At 62.9% G+C, this 15,422-nt stretch overlaps 1 protein-coding gene across 1 annotated transcript; it reads left to right on the top strand.

Moving 5' to 3' along the window:
- The first annotated feature begins 1,719 nt into the window (after window positions 1-1,719).
- TMEM9 (transmembrane protein 9) lies at window positions 1,720-13,737 on the top strand. The gene is made up of 6 exons (XM_065936345.1): window positions 1,720-1,811; window positions 2,238-2,340; window positions 3,313-3,404; window positions 7,073-7,181; window positions 8,056-8,187; window positions 12,950-13,737. The coding sequence occupies exons 2-6, from the start codon at window positions 2,275-2,277 to the stop codon at window positions 13,094-13,096; spliced, it is 546 nt and encodes a 181-aa protein (XP_065792417.1). The 5' UTR covers window positions 1,720-1,811; window positions 2,238-2,274; the 3' UTR covers window positions 13,097-13,737.
- The last annotated feature ends 1,685 nt before the right edge of the window (window positions 13,738-15,422 follow it).

Genomic DNA, 15,422 nt, shown 5'->3' with positions numbered 1-15,422 from the left:
ACAGTATGTGAAGTCTTCCCAGACCGGGGACCAGGAACCTGTGTCTGCTGTATTGGCAGGCAGATTCACAGCCACTGGACCATCAGAGAAGTCCTATTACTGTCACTCTGAAACAAATACATGTGAAATTTCTGTTGTAATTTTAATGCTATAAATATTGATAGATATGACCATATACACAAAGCTTTTTGGGGTCCTCAATAATTTCGAAGAGTGTAAAGGGGATGTGAAAATGGGGAAGACACTCCTGTATCCCTTACTGTACTCAGCCATTTAAATCAATACTTCTGTTACCAGATGTGTGGGTTTCCACAAAGCAAGCAATTCCTCAATACCCGCTGGGAGTCTGACGCTAACAGATTAGTGCGGACTCACGGGCTCAGGCCCACGGGTGGACACGTCTCCCCCAGCTTCAAGTCAGTAACGAGTCCTGGTGGTCCTTGAGCTTCTGACTCATGGGTGTAAACAAGGTGTTCTTCCAGGACCTAAACTGTCCCTCCTGCCCCTACATAGCAGGCATTCTCTGCCCCAGCCTGCTCCCCAAAGCAGCCACTGTGACCTCCAGAATGAGCTGAGGTCTCCACTGAGACAGCCCCCACTGTTCCAAGTGCTTTGCACAGGTAGACTCATTATACCGTGAAAGTAGGTCACTTTATGCACATTTAATGGATGTGGAAACAGAGGCTCCCTAACGGATAAACCAACCGCCCAAATTCCCCCAACTAGGAAGGGAAGAACTAGGATTGGGTGCCTCCTGCCGGTCCTCCTGCTGGGAGGACTTAAATTCTACCCAATCTGGGACACAGGGACCCTGCTGGGGCTGAGGATACAGGGAGGGACAGCTCAGCGGGAGGAACCAGCACAAACCCCATGCGCCCCACAGAAGCGCCCACCCCGTCCACAGAGCCCGCGGAGGCCTGGGGCTGGCCACTTCAGGCCTCCTGGACCCAGCTGGCCCCCACGCAGGCCACATTAAGCACGCCCCGACTCCGGAATCCCAACACAGGGACTGAAAGCGTCTTTGCATCCAGCCAAAGCATTTCACAGACAAGGAAGTCGAGGGGGGAGGTGTCTTCCAGGTTCACACCACTACTTAGTGGCAGAGCAGGGCCAAAGCCCGGATGTCCTCACCGGGGTCGGCGTCCCAGACTGGGACAACTCCTCTCGTCCCTTCGCTGCTGGGCCGAGCTCACCCCCGCCCCTCAGCGGCCCAGAGGCCCACCGCCCACCCCCGCCGCCCGCACACCCTGCCCCCGCCTGCGGGGTCCAGAGCCCGCACCCGGCAGGGGGCAAGGCTGGGGGCTGCGGGCGCACCCTTCACGGGCCGGCCCCTCTCGCCGCCCTGGTCCCTCCTCCTGTGGGAGAAGCAAGGGGCCGCCTCTGCAGCAAACCCGCGACTCTAATAACATTTCCGGATTGTGAGTGCAGACACAGCCCTTGAATTTGCTTTCATCGTTGTCTTTGTTTATCAAGACACTTCTCTATAAAACGGCAAGACTGATCAGCCCAGGTCCTCTCCAGAACCCCGGCTTTTAAATACTGCAAGGGGCGACCTCGGCGGTGGAACTCTGCTGCCCCTAGGAGGCCAGGCCCCTCCCGCTGCTCGCTCGCTTGGCCGACGCTCCCTTTTCCTTTTTGGTCGGGTTGAGAAATGCCTCCCTCTCCCTTGCGCGGATCCTCGGCGCCCCGGCGGAGGCGGGCCTTGTTGCCTTGGAGACAGCCAGGTAGCGTTGAGGGGTCGCCCCGGCAGCCAATAGAAGCGTGAGGGGCGGGGCCAGTCGGGTCCTGTGCTGCCGCGGCGGGGCTTGCAGGTTAGCAGGGGCGCGTTGGGGGAGGGGGAGCGGGGGTTGTGGGGTCCTAGGGTCCCGGGTCCGCGGCCTGGTCGTGGGATCGCGGCTCGGAGACTCAGCGCCTCAGGGTCTCCTCCGCCCTGGGGGAGGAGCCGCGGGTGGCGATGGGGGAGGGCGGGGAGAGGCGAGGCGGGGGTCGCCCGCCGGCCTCGTCCTGGAGATCCGAGGCTCTTCCTCCCGCCCAGGAGGCCCCGCCGCCGATCCCGCGCGGTGGGCAGTGGGAGACCGAGGCCCGGGCGAGAGGGAAGCGCCTGAGCGGCCGGGCTTGGCATGCCCAGGACCCCGGGCCCAGCCCCCGCCCTCTTCCCGTGCCGGAGCAGGCCGGTTCGCACCGGGGCCGAGGGTGCCGCGTGGTCATCCGCCCCTTCCCCGCCTGCGTTTTTCCAGGTGGGGGATCTTGCCGGTCCCGTGAAGGCCCGAGAAGATGAAGCTCCTGTGTGTGGTGGCCGTGGTCGGAAGTCTGCTGGTGCCCCCAGCCCAAGCCAACAAGGTGCAGCGCCCATGCACAGCCCACCCTGCCTGTGCCCCGGCGTCCCGGAGGAGAGGCCGGCCCCTCGCTGCCCTGCGGGCCGTGCCGGGCTAGGGGCGTGTTCTCTCGGGCCTAGGCTGCAGGCCCCTGGGGAGGGGTGGGCCGCAGGGCCCACGTCTGGATCTGAAACGCGCAAGGTGGAGTTCCAGACAGGGTCCTGTGTTTGCGGAAGTTGTCTAGGCTCTCCGGCCCTTCCTTTGCTCTTGAATGTCTTTGGGCTGGTGCCAGTAGCACCGCTGTACTGGGAGCTTCAAGTCACCTAGGGAGTGGGTGTAATGTAAGGGGTGTGAGGTTTGTGCAGACGCAGGTTTCTGGGTGGAGAGTCCTCACCTCTGAGCAGGGATTCGAGATCACTTTCATTCTTTAGGGGTAATGACCCTGAGCTGGGTTTGAGTAGGTCTCTGGAATTTGAGATTGTGAAAATTCCTGAGGCTTTTAATCCGACTGAGCCTGTGGTTTGCTTCCAGTTCCTCTGGGCAATTCCTAACTGGAATGAAAATTCTGTGTTGTCTCTGACCTGTTCCAGAGAGGGAGAACTTCCAGAGGGTTTGCTAGAGTGTTTCCACGGAAACATCCACTTTCTGTGGTTCACCCCAGCCTTTCCTTTCCCTGACCTTTACCTAAGAAGTTGGAGGTGGGGTGGGGAGAAGAGGCCGGCCACTAAGACTGCTGGACCCCGGTACACACAGGTGTGAGGCCCAGGGCAAAGGGCTGCCACCTTGCTTGCCCCCCCTGAAGCTGTGAGTATCATTTGCAGCCCCAGACAGTTTCTTGAGGACCCTGTGCAGATGTCATTCCTGCTGAACTTGGGCCTGGGAGAAGGTCGGGAGCGTTCATACAGTCACTTTACGGAAGAGGGAGCTCAGAGTTGACAGTCTTGCTTGAACTTGAACCCAGTGACCCTGCCCACCTGACCCGCGACTTCTCTTGCAGAGTTCTGAAGATATCCGTTGTAAATGCATCTGTCCGCCATATAGGAACATCAGCGGGCACATTTACAACCAGAATGTGTCACAGAAGGACTGGTAAGGTGTTGCCCAGGCTGGCCCTTGAGGTTGTGGGTGCTGACTGGGCCTTGTGGACCCCCAGAGGATAAGCTCACTCCCCCATTTCCATGGAAAGCCTTACAAAAGAATATTTTGTCCCAGGTCATACATTTGATTGGAAATAAGACCCAGATGTCTTTAATTCTAGCTGAGGGGTTCCTGGTCTGAGGAGTGGACTTTGCTTTGTTTTGGGTGTTTGTTCATGTCTGCAGAATGGTAACACGTCGGGAGAGAGAGGTTTCAGGGCCACATACTGTGGGAGTTTTCTCGAAGCTCTGTTAGCTGTGTTCTTTGGTGCCAGGGTTGTGAAGCCATGCTCCCGTGATAATTGCAGAGATGGAGGCCCAGAGAGAATGTCCATTCTACTCCTGGAGTCTTGAATCCAGGAGTAGATGGAATTCCATCCAGATGGAATTCTGGATGCCTCACTTCAGAAAAGAGGGAAATAAATAAGCATTCCTTCAGAGAAAGGAGGTCTGCTTGTTGAAGGGAAGTTTCAACGTGCTGTCCTGGGAAGAGCAGTTTAAGGACCTGTAGTCCTTAAAGGAGTCCTTAAAGGCGAGGCCTTGGGGACACAGGTATCTGAAAGGGCGGGGAGTGGTGGTGTGCTCTGGGGGGGCTCTGTGTAGGTGCGTTAGAGCGGCGGGGGACCAGATTGCAGTGTGGTGTGAGGGGCCGCATCCAGGCCGTGTCAGGAGCTGGGGCGTGTGTCCTGAGGGCTCTGAGCACAGGGGGGCTGATGCCTGGGCCAGCTCCCTGTGGATGGGGTTCCTTCACATGATGGGAGTCGGGCCAGGATCACCAGGGGGCTTTGAGAAAATAAAGAGTTCCAGTACCCCCTCCCTTGAGATTTTTGGTTCTTCTTGTTGTTGCCAGCTTTTCTGAGATAAATCAGACATATGATGTTGTTTAAGGTTTCAATGGATGGCATGACTTGATACACACATATTGCGGGGTGAGGTTAGATAACACCTCCGTTGCCTCGCCTGATTACCGTGGTGGGGTGGGGGGTGGTAGATTGTTTAAGATCTCCTCTCTCAGCAGCTCTCCCGTGTATATAATACAGTGTTGTTAACTGTAGTCACCACGCTGTACAGTTGATTCCCTCCCCGCAAAAGACTTGGATTCAGTGACTGGGGGGGGGGTGGGGGGGCACGACTGTGATGCCGTGCCGTGGCCCAGAGACCACGTGGGGATTTGAACCCATCCTGCCAGCCCTGAGTCGTCAGAGTGTGTGATTTTCTGAGAACCATTCTGGTCAGATGCAGACCCTGGATCCAGCCTGCCCACCTTCAAACATAGCTCTGCTCCTTGTTCATTGGGAAACTGGTTGCTTAATCCCCAGTGTGTTCTGTTTCCTCATCTGTAAAGCAGTGGCAGTATTCCGAGTTTTGAATAAGAGTGTGTGTGTGGGTGTATGCATGCTTGCGCAATGCATGCACAGCATAGCACTTGGAACAATTCCTGGCATGTGCTGCGTGCTATATAAGTGTTGGCTGATAGTAATGTATATTGTGGCAGTCTGAGCAGTTAGAGAAGAATTCCCAGACACAGAGTCTTGTAGAAAGGAGTGTTTGTTAAGAGCAAAGAGCAGAGACGATGTGGGCACTGCATGCATAGTGGGCCATCCTCCTGACAGACCAGGGACAGCTGATGCTTTTTGTGGGTTGTCGTCATTGTTGTTAAGTCGCTAAGTCATGTCCAACTCTGCGATCCCATGGGCGATAGCCCGCTAGGTTCTTCTGTCCGTGGGATTCACCAGGCAAGAATACTGGAGTGGGTAGTCATTTCCTTCTCCAGGGAATCTTTCCAACCCAGGGATCAAACCCCAGTTTCCTGCATTGTAGGCAGATTCTTCATCTGAGCCACCAGGGAAGCCCCTTTGTATCTTGTGGTTTTCATTCAGATGGCATCAGGAATAAATGGATAGACTGTCCCAGCCTGACACCAGGCAATAAGGCTGCACCCCTCAGGTCCTGGGGCGAGAGTAAGGCCTGAAAACCCAAGTGTGGATTCCCCTGGAGGACAGGGTCCTACCTGGGCCTCTCAGGCTGTGGTTCATCTCCTTCCTGAGCAGTCAGTGTTAGGGGGCTCCAGTCCCATGAAGGCTGGTGGGTGGAAACATGCTGGGATGTTAGACCCCAGGGTCCTGCAACCCCGTGACCCTGGCCATGGGCTGTCACGAGGGGAGGCATCGCAGACTGCCTGGAGTTCCTTCGGGAGGAGTGGGGCCTGGCCCTGTGATCCTTGACCCTGGTGCCGGGGCCAGAGGAGCCCAGCCGTGTCCTCAGCCCCTTCCCCGAGCCCCGGGTCCAGCAGGGGAAGCCTGGGCGTCTGCGCTGCGCAGGCCTGCTCCTGTGTTGCCATGCTCTGCCATCTTGTGGTGGGGGTTCCCGTCCCTGCGAGGGGCAGAGACCCCGACACCTTCGCCCTGAGGGTGGGGCAGCCCCGGAGCAGCAGAACACCTGAGAAGCTGGCTAGGGCAAGTCTTCCATATTTCTAAAAAAAGAACCTTTTTTCAAACCAATCTGTTTGGAAACACACCGAGTAAAGCAGTCAGGACTGCCCTCCCTCCAGCCTCCCGCACAGAGGGCCCTAGGGTGCGCCAGGGAGCATAGTTCAGCCTGCTCTATGAGGATCCCGAGGCCCAGAGAAGTTACCCATATCACCTGCAGGAGACAGAGCCTTCAACCAGCTGGCGCCTCTGTGACCCTCTCCCCTAAGGTGTTGTAACTGATCCCCCTGAAGTTTCATGTCACGGTTTCACTGTTCTCTGGGGGAGAGCACATCCCTGGTGGGGAACCCATAAATCCTGCTGACCTGCCAGAGTGACCTCCCAGACCCAGGGAGGAATCCGGGCCTTGGGAGGTTGGCCCCTGAGATGGGAGGCGCCAGGAGTGATTACCCAGTGCCGGGAGTGGGCCTGACCCTGTCCGTCTGTCGGCCCCTCCCTGGGCGCTGCGCTGAGTTAGAGCAGAGAGCCACACGCCCAGCGCGAGAACTGGAGTCATAGGGGTTTAGGTAAAATCACACCACATACTGGACTTCTAAGGGGACAGAGGCCATGGAGGACAGGCTATCCGACACTGTTGGTGCCTCTGCCAGAAGCCCAGCCTCAGCCTGAGGGGCCCTGGGGCGGCTCAGGACAGGCCGGTTGACTTCAAGGATTCAGGTCAGAGCTGGAAGGAGGGCCTAGAGGGTCATCTGGCACTACCCCTGCAGCTCCTTGGGAGGGTCAGGCCGGGGGCATGGTCAACGCCAAGGCACAGCCCCGGCTGAGGCAGGAGTGGGAGGGGGTAGGGAAGTGGGGTTCAGAGACCTGGAAGGAGGCCACGTCACCGGTGGGAACTTTGGTGGATTCATGGGTCAGGTGTGGCTCCTGGCCTGACCTGGTCAGGGGAGCGGCTGGTGGAGGCGCTGCCTGCAGCGGGGACAGACCTCGGACCCTCGGGACTGGAGGTGGGGTGGGGGTGGGGTTTGTGCCAGTGGGACCCTCACCCAGTGAGTCACCGAGGGCAAGGGCCCTGAGGCTGTGGGCTGGGAAAGGGGTTCCCCCCCACCCCCAGCCCATCAGAGACCCTGCCCTCCCTGGGGAGCCTTCTTCCCCACCCCGCGCCTGGCCCCCCACAGCCCTCTGTCTGTTGCAGCAACTGCCTGCACGTGGTGGAACCCATGCCGGTGCCCGGCCACGACGTGGAGGCCTACTGCCTGCTCTGCGAGTGCAAGTACGAGGAGCGGAGCACCACCACCATCAAGGTGCCCGGCCGGCCCCGCCCACCACTGCAGGCCCCGCCCCGCGGCGCCCTGGCCCCGCCCTGCACACCGCGGCCCTGCCCACCACTGCAGGCCCCGCCCCCGCGGCGCCGCGGCCCCGCCCCCCCAGCTCGCTTCCTTTTGGAGCCCCTCTCAGCTCTCACCCCGTCGCAGTTGCAGGGGGAACCCAGGAGAGGGGCTGGATGCCCCGCCCCCTACTTTTCCCTTTTCCCCTTCCCGCCTGCCACGCGTTGAGCGGACAGTGGCAGGGTTCCCGTTGTGCCGTGGGCACCGTGCACCATACTGGGAGGGGAGGTAGCCGCCCTCCGGAACCCCAGGTTTGGTTAAGCTTCCAGAGCAACACCAGAGCCGCAGGCCTGGCAGGACGGGTCCCAGACGCCCCCCTTTGCTGCCCCTGAACCCCGTTCCCGTGGGTCACAGGGAGACTCAGCAGAGCTGGTGGGAGGCTGGGAGAGGCCTGGTCCCTGGCCCCTGCCCCTGCTCCCGGCAGGCTTGCCTCCTCCCGCTCCACCCCTACCGTGGGGAGCCAGGCTTGCTTGCTGGTTTCCAGCATAAGCTTCTCCTGGTCCAGCCAGCCTTTACAGGCATGTCTGTGTATGTTGTGAAGGGTTTGGAAATAATAGTGTCAGGAGAGAACCCTCCAGAATTTGGCAGCACTGCTGAGCCCTCATCGTCTGTCGCCTTGGTGCTGCCAGAGGACCGGTGATCCTTGTGGGGTCCCCTCCATCGAGGGCGTGGTCAGTGAAGGTGGGGTGCGCTGTCCCCCACGTCCGAGGTCTCCTGGCCCGTCTGCAGGCAGCAGTGGAAGCCACATGGCCCACAGTCCGCAGGGCAGCTGGGTCTCTTCTGCACGCAGGTCATCATCGTCATCTACCTGTCTGTGGTGGGCGCCCTCCTGCTCTACATGGCCTTCCTGATGCTGGTGGACCCTCTGATCCGGAAGCCGGACGCCTACACCGAGCGGTTGCACAATGAGGAGGAGAGTGAGGTACGGGCTCTGCCGGCCCCCCTGGTCCCTGAGTGGGGGCCGTGCTCCCCGCCCCCGGGCCCCCATTCACTCTTCTCCGTTCAGCGTTCTCCCTTCTGCAGTGTTTTCCTCAGGGAGGGCTGCCCTGAACCCCGCTGACCTGGCATCAGGCAGCCTTGGCGCACTGGCAGAGGGGCGTGAGCCCGCCCACACGTGGGTGCCCAGGTCTAGCGTCCGGCTGACAGTGGACTTGGAGCGGGCGCCTGAAGAGTCAGCAGAGCCCAGGGGGGCAGCTCTTTGTGGGCGTGGGGGCAGGGCACGCCAGGCCCAGGGCGCTGTCGGTGTCAGGGGCCCCTGGAGCGCGCCCCTCGGGCCTGCCCTGTGCAGCTGTGCCCGAGACGGGTGAGGGAGGAGCCCCAGCATCTGCAGGGGGCGGGGCTCAGGGCCTCAGGCCCTGGGTTCGAGCTTCTGCAGGCAGGGGCCACGGGCTACCCACTGCTGGGGGAGATGCTCCTGTGTTCTTCCAGGGGCGGACTGGGCCATGCATCCCCTGGGGGCTGTACCAGGGCCATCTGGTGGTGGAGGGTCTGAGTCCAGGGAGAGTTAGTGGAAAACATGGAAAGATGTTTTAGCATGAAAGAAAAACAAGTCCAGGCTGAAGAAGGTGCGTGAGAGCCTTCCTTCAGGGTGTCGCACAGAGCTCGGCCTCAGCCTGGTTTACGTAAAACCAGGGCAGAAGGACCAGAGCCAGGAGGGTAGCGCCAGGTCAGAGGGCCTCCTTTCACAGAGACAGGGTGAGCCAGGGCGAGGGGCGCTCCGGTGAGGGGGTGAGTGGTCACTCAGGGCACCAGGCTTAGGCTGCCCTGCCACCGGCCTGCCCCCTTAAGAGCGTCCCATGCAGTGCACGCCTGGAGCAGGGAAGGGCAGGTCCCCACCCGGAAGGTCCGGGGCTGGGGCCTCAGGGTGAGGCTCCCGGCCAGGTGGGGCCCTGGCGGGGCCTTGGGCCTCCTGGCCCCTCCAGGGTGCATGCCTCCAGCCTCCTGCTGACACGTGCTTAGCAAGGTGGAGCCGGGCCGGGAGGTGGCGAAGCTGGCAGTTGGGTGGTCCGCATCCAGGAGGAAGCCTTGAGCACCTACCTGGTGATTAATGTGCGGTAATAGCAGCTCTGCTGGGGAGGAGCCCGCGGCTGAGCACCGGGCGATTAGGGGGAGGCGGTAATTGCAGTCCTGGCCGGGGAGCGGCTGAGAGATGGGCGATGATTACACACCCCACTGCCTCCCGGAACGCGTGCCTCGGGGCTGCGGGGCCCCAGGGGCGGGCGGCCCGTGCGGCTCTGTGTGCGCCCTGTCCTGGCGCCCTGGCCCCTCCTGCGTCCTTTCCCTTCCTCCTGCTGTGTCCCGGCCCTACGGGTGCCCGTGTGGACGCACAGACCTCGGGCTGAGCCCAGCGGGGGTGCAGGATGGATGTTAGGAGATGGCGTGGGGGGCCAGGTGCCTGGGCGCTCCGGATAGGCAGGAGGTGGGCACTTCTTTGGGTGTCAGTGGGCGAGGGCTTCCTGGCAGTGGGGCTCCACGGGGGGGTGCTCGAGTGCTGAGGGCGCTCGGGCTGAGTGAGTGGGTACCCGGGTGTCTCCCGCTGTGCAGTGCACGTAGGGTCTGGGAGGGGGGCCTGCCAGGCTCAGGCTGTGTGTCCGGGTGACTGGGGTCTGAAGAGCACGCCCCTTAGAAGGATGGGGTCCCCCTGACGCTGGGAGCCAACTTTCATCCCAAGAGGAAGAAAGGCTCTAGGCCTGGGCACCTCAGTGACCTTGAGGCGAAGGCCCCCCCACTCTGGGAGTCAGGGTCAAAGGTGAGATGGGAGGGTCCACCGCGTCCCAGGACTGGTGCCCCTTGGTTCAGCGCCCCGTCCCTGTAGCCGGGAGCTCCTGCCCTGGGGCTCAAGGACTAGTAGGAAGGGGAGGCCTTGCCCGCCGCCTGCAGGAGATGAAAGCCTCACTTCCTTTGAAGGCGCCGGCGGGCTTCGGTGGGCCCGGCGCAGGGCGCTGCCTCCCCAGGATTCCAGCGGCATCTGCGGTAATCCCCAGGCTCAGACGCCCTTTGAAAGGAGGAAGCCAGCCTGTTTGCTGGGCAGAGATGGCAAACGGGGCCGCGTCACATGTGCAGTTTGGGCCCCTTTGAAGACAGGAGGGAGGGTTTCTGCACCTCACAGGCGTAGGCCTGAGCTCTGAGGGTCCCCCGAGATCGCAGCCCATGGGCAGAGGAGGGAGAGGGACTTGAGGACACGACCTTGCTGGCAGCCGGGGCCCCCAGCCTCCGAGCAGCCCTCTCCTGGGCGGAGGGGAGCCCAAGATGGGCGGTGTGCCGGCCCGCTAGCCAGGGCGCTGGGGTGGAGGGCCGCCGCGGGCCGGAGCCCGCTCTGCACACACTGTCCCGGGTTAGCCTGGTCAGCTCTCCAAGTCTGGGCTCCTGTCCCGGTGTGGCTGCGGCAGTGCTGTGTGTGCCTTGAGAAGGAGGCCCCTCGGTGGGGCCCCAGCACGGAGCAGCGCCCTGACTGCTGGGGGGGCGGCCGGACGAGGTGGTCACCGGCACGGCAAGGCCGGAGACCCGGGGCCGGGGAGGCCCGCCGAGGGCTTGAGTGCGCGGCTCAGGACGTGTGGGTGCAAGTCCGCCATGACCTTGGGCAGCAGGCGCGTGGCCTCGGAGCCGGGGCCGGTCTCCGAGCCTGGGGATGGTGCAGGTGACGCACCCGCGGAGCGTCGGGCGCCCGGAACGCCCGTCCTGCCGCCCACTTTCCTCCCGTCGGCGGGGCTCCCCTCCCACCCTCTGTCCACCGGCCCAGCTCTAGCGTGGTAGCACCTGTCCGTCTGTCCTGCTCTGGGCGTCTCTAGGACAGGGGTGGCTTCTCTAATTACCGCTAATCAGACTGTTAGCAGTGGAAGCGCGCAGCCGCTCAGCTGCAGCTCTCCCGCTTAGGAGCTGTTCATTAAGACTTTATGTGAAGGAGTAACCGCGGTCTTGCGGGAATGTGGTGAATCTCAGCTGCTCACTTACTGCCCCGCTCTTGGCTCCCTCTGCCTCCCCCCAAGACAGGACAGGAAAGCAGCCAGGGCAAGAATGGCCTGCCCGCCCGCTCCCAGGAGGGGCAAGAGGATGGGCGGGCGGGCAGGGAGAGGACCCCCGGGGCCCCAGAGCCGGCGTGGCTCGGTCCTGGCGGGCCCACACCTCCATGGCGGCCTTCTGCACCCCGTCACCTAGACGCCCACGCAGAACCCGGAAGGAAGGGACCTGAAAGGTGGCTGTCCCCCTCCGCCTGCCTGGGGGCTCCCAGAGTGGGTCTCACGCTGGCAGTTGTTGCTGTGAATTGAGCACTTGCAATCTGCCAGGTGCTGCCAACCACCGTGCTCACTGTCCCTGCGGCGCCGTCCACGGCGGGGAGCAGGGTCGGAGGACGCTGGTGCTTGGCACTGCGCTCCCGATCAGAGCCCGGGCGCAGGGGCAGCTTTGAGTCCACGGCCGTGTTCCCACCCTGGACTGCTGCGGGCAGGGACAGCGAGCTCCTGCGGGCTGTATAACCGCCGCGCCGGACGTCAGTGCAACGATGAGGAGCGGGGCAGGGAGTCAGCGTCCTGTGAAGCTGTGTGTGTGTGTGTCTGTGTGCGCGCGCTGAATCGCCTGGTGCATGTGATTCCTGCCGACAGTTTAGTCAAGTTGAAGACGGGCTTTATTAAGCTGGAGCCGGGGGAGGTAAGGTCGCTCGTCAGGGACACGCAGCTGCTGAGTGGCTCGGGGCGGAGAGCGTGCCCCTCGGGGCCCAGGCCCGGAACCCAGGGGTCCTGAGACGCCGCCCACTCGGCCCTGCGGCCCTGGTCCTCGCCCAGCCGGGCCGAGCACGCTTCTTCAGGGTCGGGGGCAGCGCCCCTCTCCAGCTGCCCCGGGGCCAGCCCGCCAGCCTCACCCCTCCTGCTGGTGCTCGGCCTGCTGTCCCCTCACCCCCCACTCCCCACCCCTATCCCCCGCCTGGCAGCTGCCTGGTGACAGAAGCCGTGCCAGCTCAGGGCATTAGCAACAGAGTTGCATTTACTGGGCGGCTCTGGGCTTGGAGAGGTGTGCTAATCCCTTAAGAGATGTGTGGCAGGGGATGAGAGGCAGGCAGAGCTGGGGAGGAAATCCCCCGGGCTGTGGGCCTGGCCCTCGGCTCTAATTCCCCCAAAGATCAGCTTGGGTCCTGCAGGAAATGCGCGGGCTCTGGAGCCTCAGAGGCAGGGAGGTGGTAATTAGGGGACCACGCTGCCTTTGACAGCCACAGTGTGAGGGCGGGTGTGGCGGGGGGAGGCTTCGAGTCCCCGGGTGGAGGGGCCTGGGAGGGCATGCAGGGCAGGCCCCCCGCGCCGTCTCTGCCGGACACCGTCCTTCCGGGAGCGAGCTGGGGTCCTGGCCCCCGCAGAGCAGTCCCGGGGTTCTCCCTGCTGTCTCTGGCCAGCACGGCCGGGGTGTCCAGCCTAGTGCCAGCCGTGGGGCCACGTGCGTGCGTTTCCTCACACGACATGATTGCGTCTGCTGACCAGGCGGGCCTGAGGCTGAGCCCCTGTGCTCCCCTCGAGGGTCAGGGATGCCTGGGGTGCAGCCGGGCCTGGCCCGAGCACCGCTTCCCGGAGCCCTCGCGTGCCCCCCAGCCACTGCCCCGTGCTGGCAGGGCCCTCGGGGAGGCCGGACTCGAGGGCCGCCGTCCCCGCACCCCTTCGGTGTCGGGAGTTTGAGACCCCCTGCTCTCCTTCCCACGACAGGACGCTCGCTCTGCAGCGGCCGCCGCCACCTTCGGGCCCCGGGCGAACACGGTCCTGGAGCGCGTGGAGGGCGCGCAGCAGCGGTGGAAGCTGCAGGTGCAGGAGCAGCGGAAGACCGTCTTTGACCGGCACAAGATGCTCAGCTAGGCAGCCGGCCACTCCCAGCTCCATGCCACCCTCCGGGTCTTCCCCTTCACAGCCCCGGGCAGCTTTCATTCTCTCCCTCTTTTGAAATGTCGTGCTCAGCTGGGTGACCCAGGAAGGGTGCTGGTTCCCCACTCAGGGTGAAGGGGAGGAGACCACAGCCAGCCAGGGCTCTTGGGGCTGGAGCAGGCCTGTCTCCTGGCTGGGCCGTCCCCACCCCAGCCCGCGCACCGCCCTCCCGCCTCCAGACCCTGGGGTCTGGGTCATCGGGAGCTGCCTCCCGAGCGGACCCCCCAGCCCTCGGGCTGGCCCTGCTGGGAGGGCTGGGTGCTCAGCCCGCTGGTCCTCAGGCCGCTGGTTGTGTTCCGGCTCCCCCCACCCCCGTCTTCTCTGGTTGACTCACTCTGCCCCGGCCGCGGCTCCCACCCCAGGAAGACAGGCTGCCCCCCCAGGCCCGTCCCCGCCCCGCAGGCGGCAGTTGCTGAGCCGTTGGGACCACAGGACCCCGAGGCCGCGCGGTGGCCCCAAGCCCCTGGGCCCCTGTCCTCCGATGGCCAGGTGTCCCTGAGCTTCAGCGTCCCCGTGCATGGAGACAACTGTGCTTCTGTCACTCGCCATCATTAAATTGTCTGTTTTTTTCCCTCTCAGTTTGTGGATTTCGAAAGATTCTGAGAGCTGACTGTTTCACAGGCGGGCCCTGGAGCGGTGTCCTTGTGGACCCGGGGGTGGGGTGTCTGCCCCTCTCAGGCTCTGTCCCCTGCAAGGAGCAGGCGGTGGGCTGGCCTGGGGGCTCTCCCGAGTTCGCGTCTCGTCTGCGTGAGTCTCCTGAGGTCAGCACCTTAGGGATGCCACGCCCGGCGCTCCCGGAGAAGCCGCTGTTGGCCGTTTAGTCTCGGAGTCACTGCGACCCCATGGACTGCACCCCCCATGGACTGCACCCCCCCCCCATGGAGTGACCCCCCATGGAGTGACTGCATGCAGCACCGCAGGCTCCTCTGTCCCCCGCATTTCCCCAAATGAAAACAGCAGGTGCTCAGAGGGGAGTGGGGCCAGCAGGGGAGGCCGCGCCTCGGGAGAGGCACTGCCAGGCGTCCTGGACGTGCAGTGAGGGGCGTTTCCGGCAGAAACAAGGACCTGGAGGCCCAATGGGATCTGTTTGAATCTCCACCCTTGGGGTCTGCCTGGGTCAGTGCATTGAGGAGCCTGCTGTGGAGCCCTGAGCTGGGGTCTTGGTGAGGCGGGCATTTCAGGTGGCAGCAATGTGCCAAAGTTCAGAGCCAAGTGCAGGTACTGGGGGGTGTGTGGGGGTGATGCGTCCATGGGGCTCCAGGAGGAACCTGGAGTCTCGAGGGCGGCACTGGAAGCTAGTGAGGGATGATCGGAGGGGTGGGTTCGACCGGGATCCTCGTCCAGCAGGGGGTCGTGGCTGGTTAGCGGGAGGTGCGCCCGCGGGTGGCCGGTGGAGGGCCCAGCGCTGGCTGCGTTCTTGTCCTCAGTCGGCCTGGCGCAGGCCGGGTCATGTGCTGTTTCGCAGGCCTCAGTGAGCCTGAGAATTCCTCCACGACGGGGACGCTTTCTGCTGGTTGGCACACGGGTGGCCCAGCATATCAAGAATAGCCCGTCCAGAAACTGGCGTCTCAGATTCCCAGATCGCCCTGTAACCCCACCGTGGGGGCCTGGGCCCCCTGAGTCTCGGCTGAGTGCTGCAAGCGCTCTGACCTGCCTGTGATGGTCTTACGGGTTTGGCCTGTGGCCGGCAGCTGCTGTGGACTGTCAGGAAGCCTGGTTCACGAGAAAACACTAACGTAAATGTTGAGGAGTGCCTCTTCACTTTCCCTGATGGTTCAGCCAGAAGCCCAGCCTCCACGCACTTGGACTTCACGCGCAAGCTGCTGTCAGACGCCCACCCCGACGTGCCTCGGAGGCTTCTATGCGTGACCCTGGAGCAGGGTCCCTGCAGCCAGCTCGCAGACACCAGATGGAACTCTTCACCTCGTCTGTGAGATGAATTCTAGGGTTGTGTTCAGGAGTCCCGTGTGTGTCCCATCAGCCCCGCAGCCACGCTGACCTACGAGCGGTTGTTGCCACTTGGGACAGAGACGGATGGGGTTTGGCCCAGGGGACCGAGCCTCGTGTGTCTGCTCAGGCGCCCAGTCGTGTCTGACTCTTTGTGACCCCATACACTGTAGCCCGCCAGGCCCCTCTGTCCATGGGATTCTCCAGGCAGGAGTACTGCAGTGGATTGCCATTCCCTTCTCCAGGGGATCTTCCCGACCCAGGGAGCAAACGCAGGGCTCCTGCATTGCAGGTGGATTCTTAACCTTCTGAG

Source organism: Muntiacus reevesi, chromosome 5 (assembly GCF_963930625.1).
Source record: "Muntiacus reevesi chromosome 5, mMunRee1.1, whole genome shotgun sequence".
Classification (NCBI taxonomy): Eukaryota; Metazoa; Chordata; class Mammalia; order Artiodactyla; family Cervidae; genus Muntiacus; species Muntiacus reevesi.
This window is presented reverse-complemented; position numbering and strand designations above follow the sequence as displayed.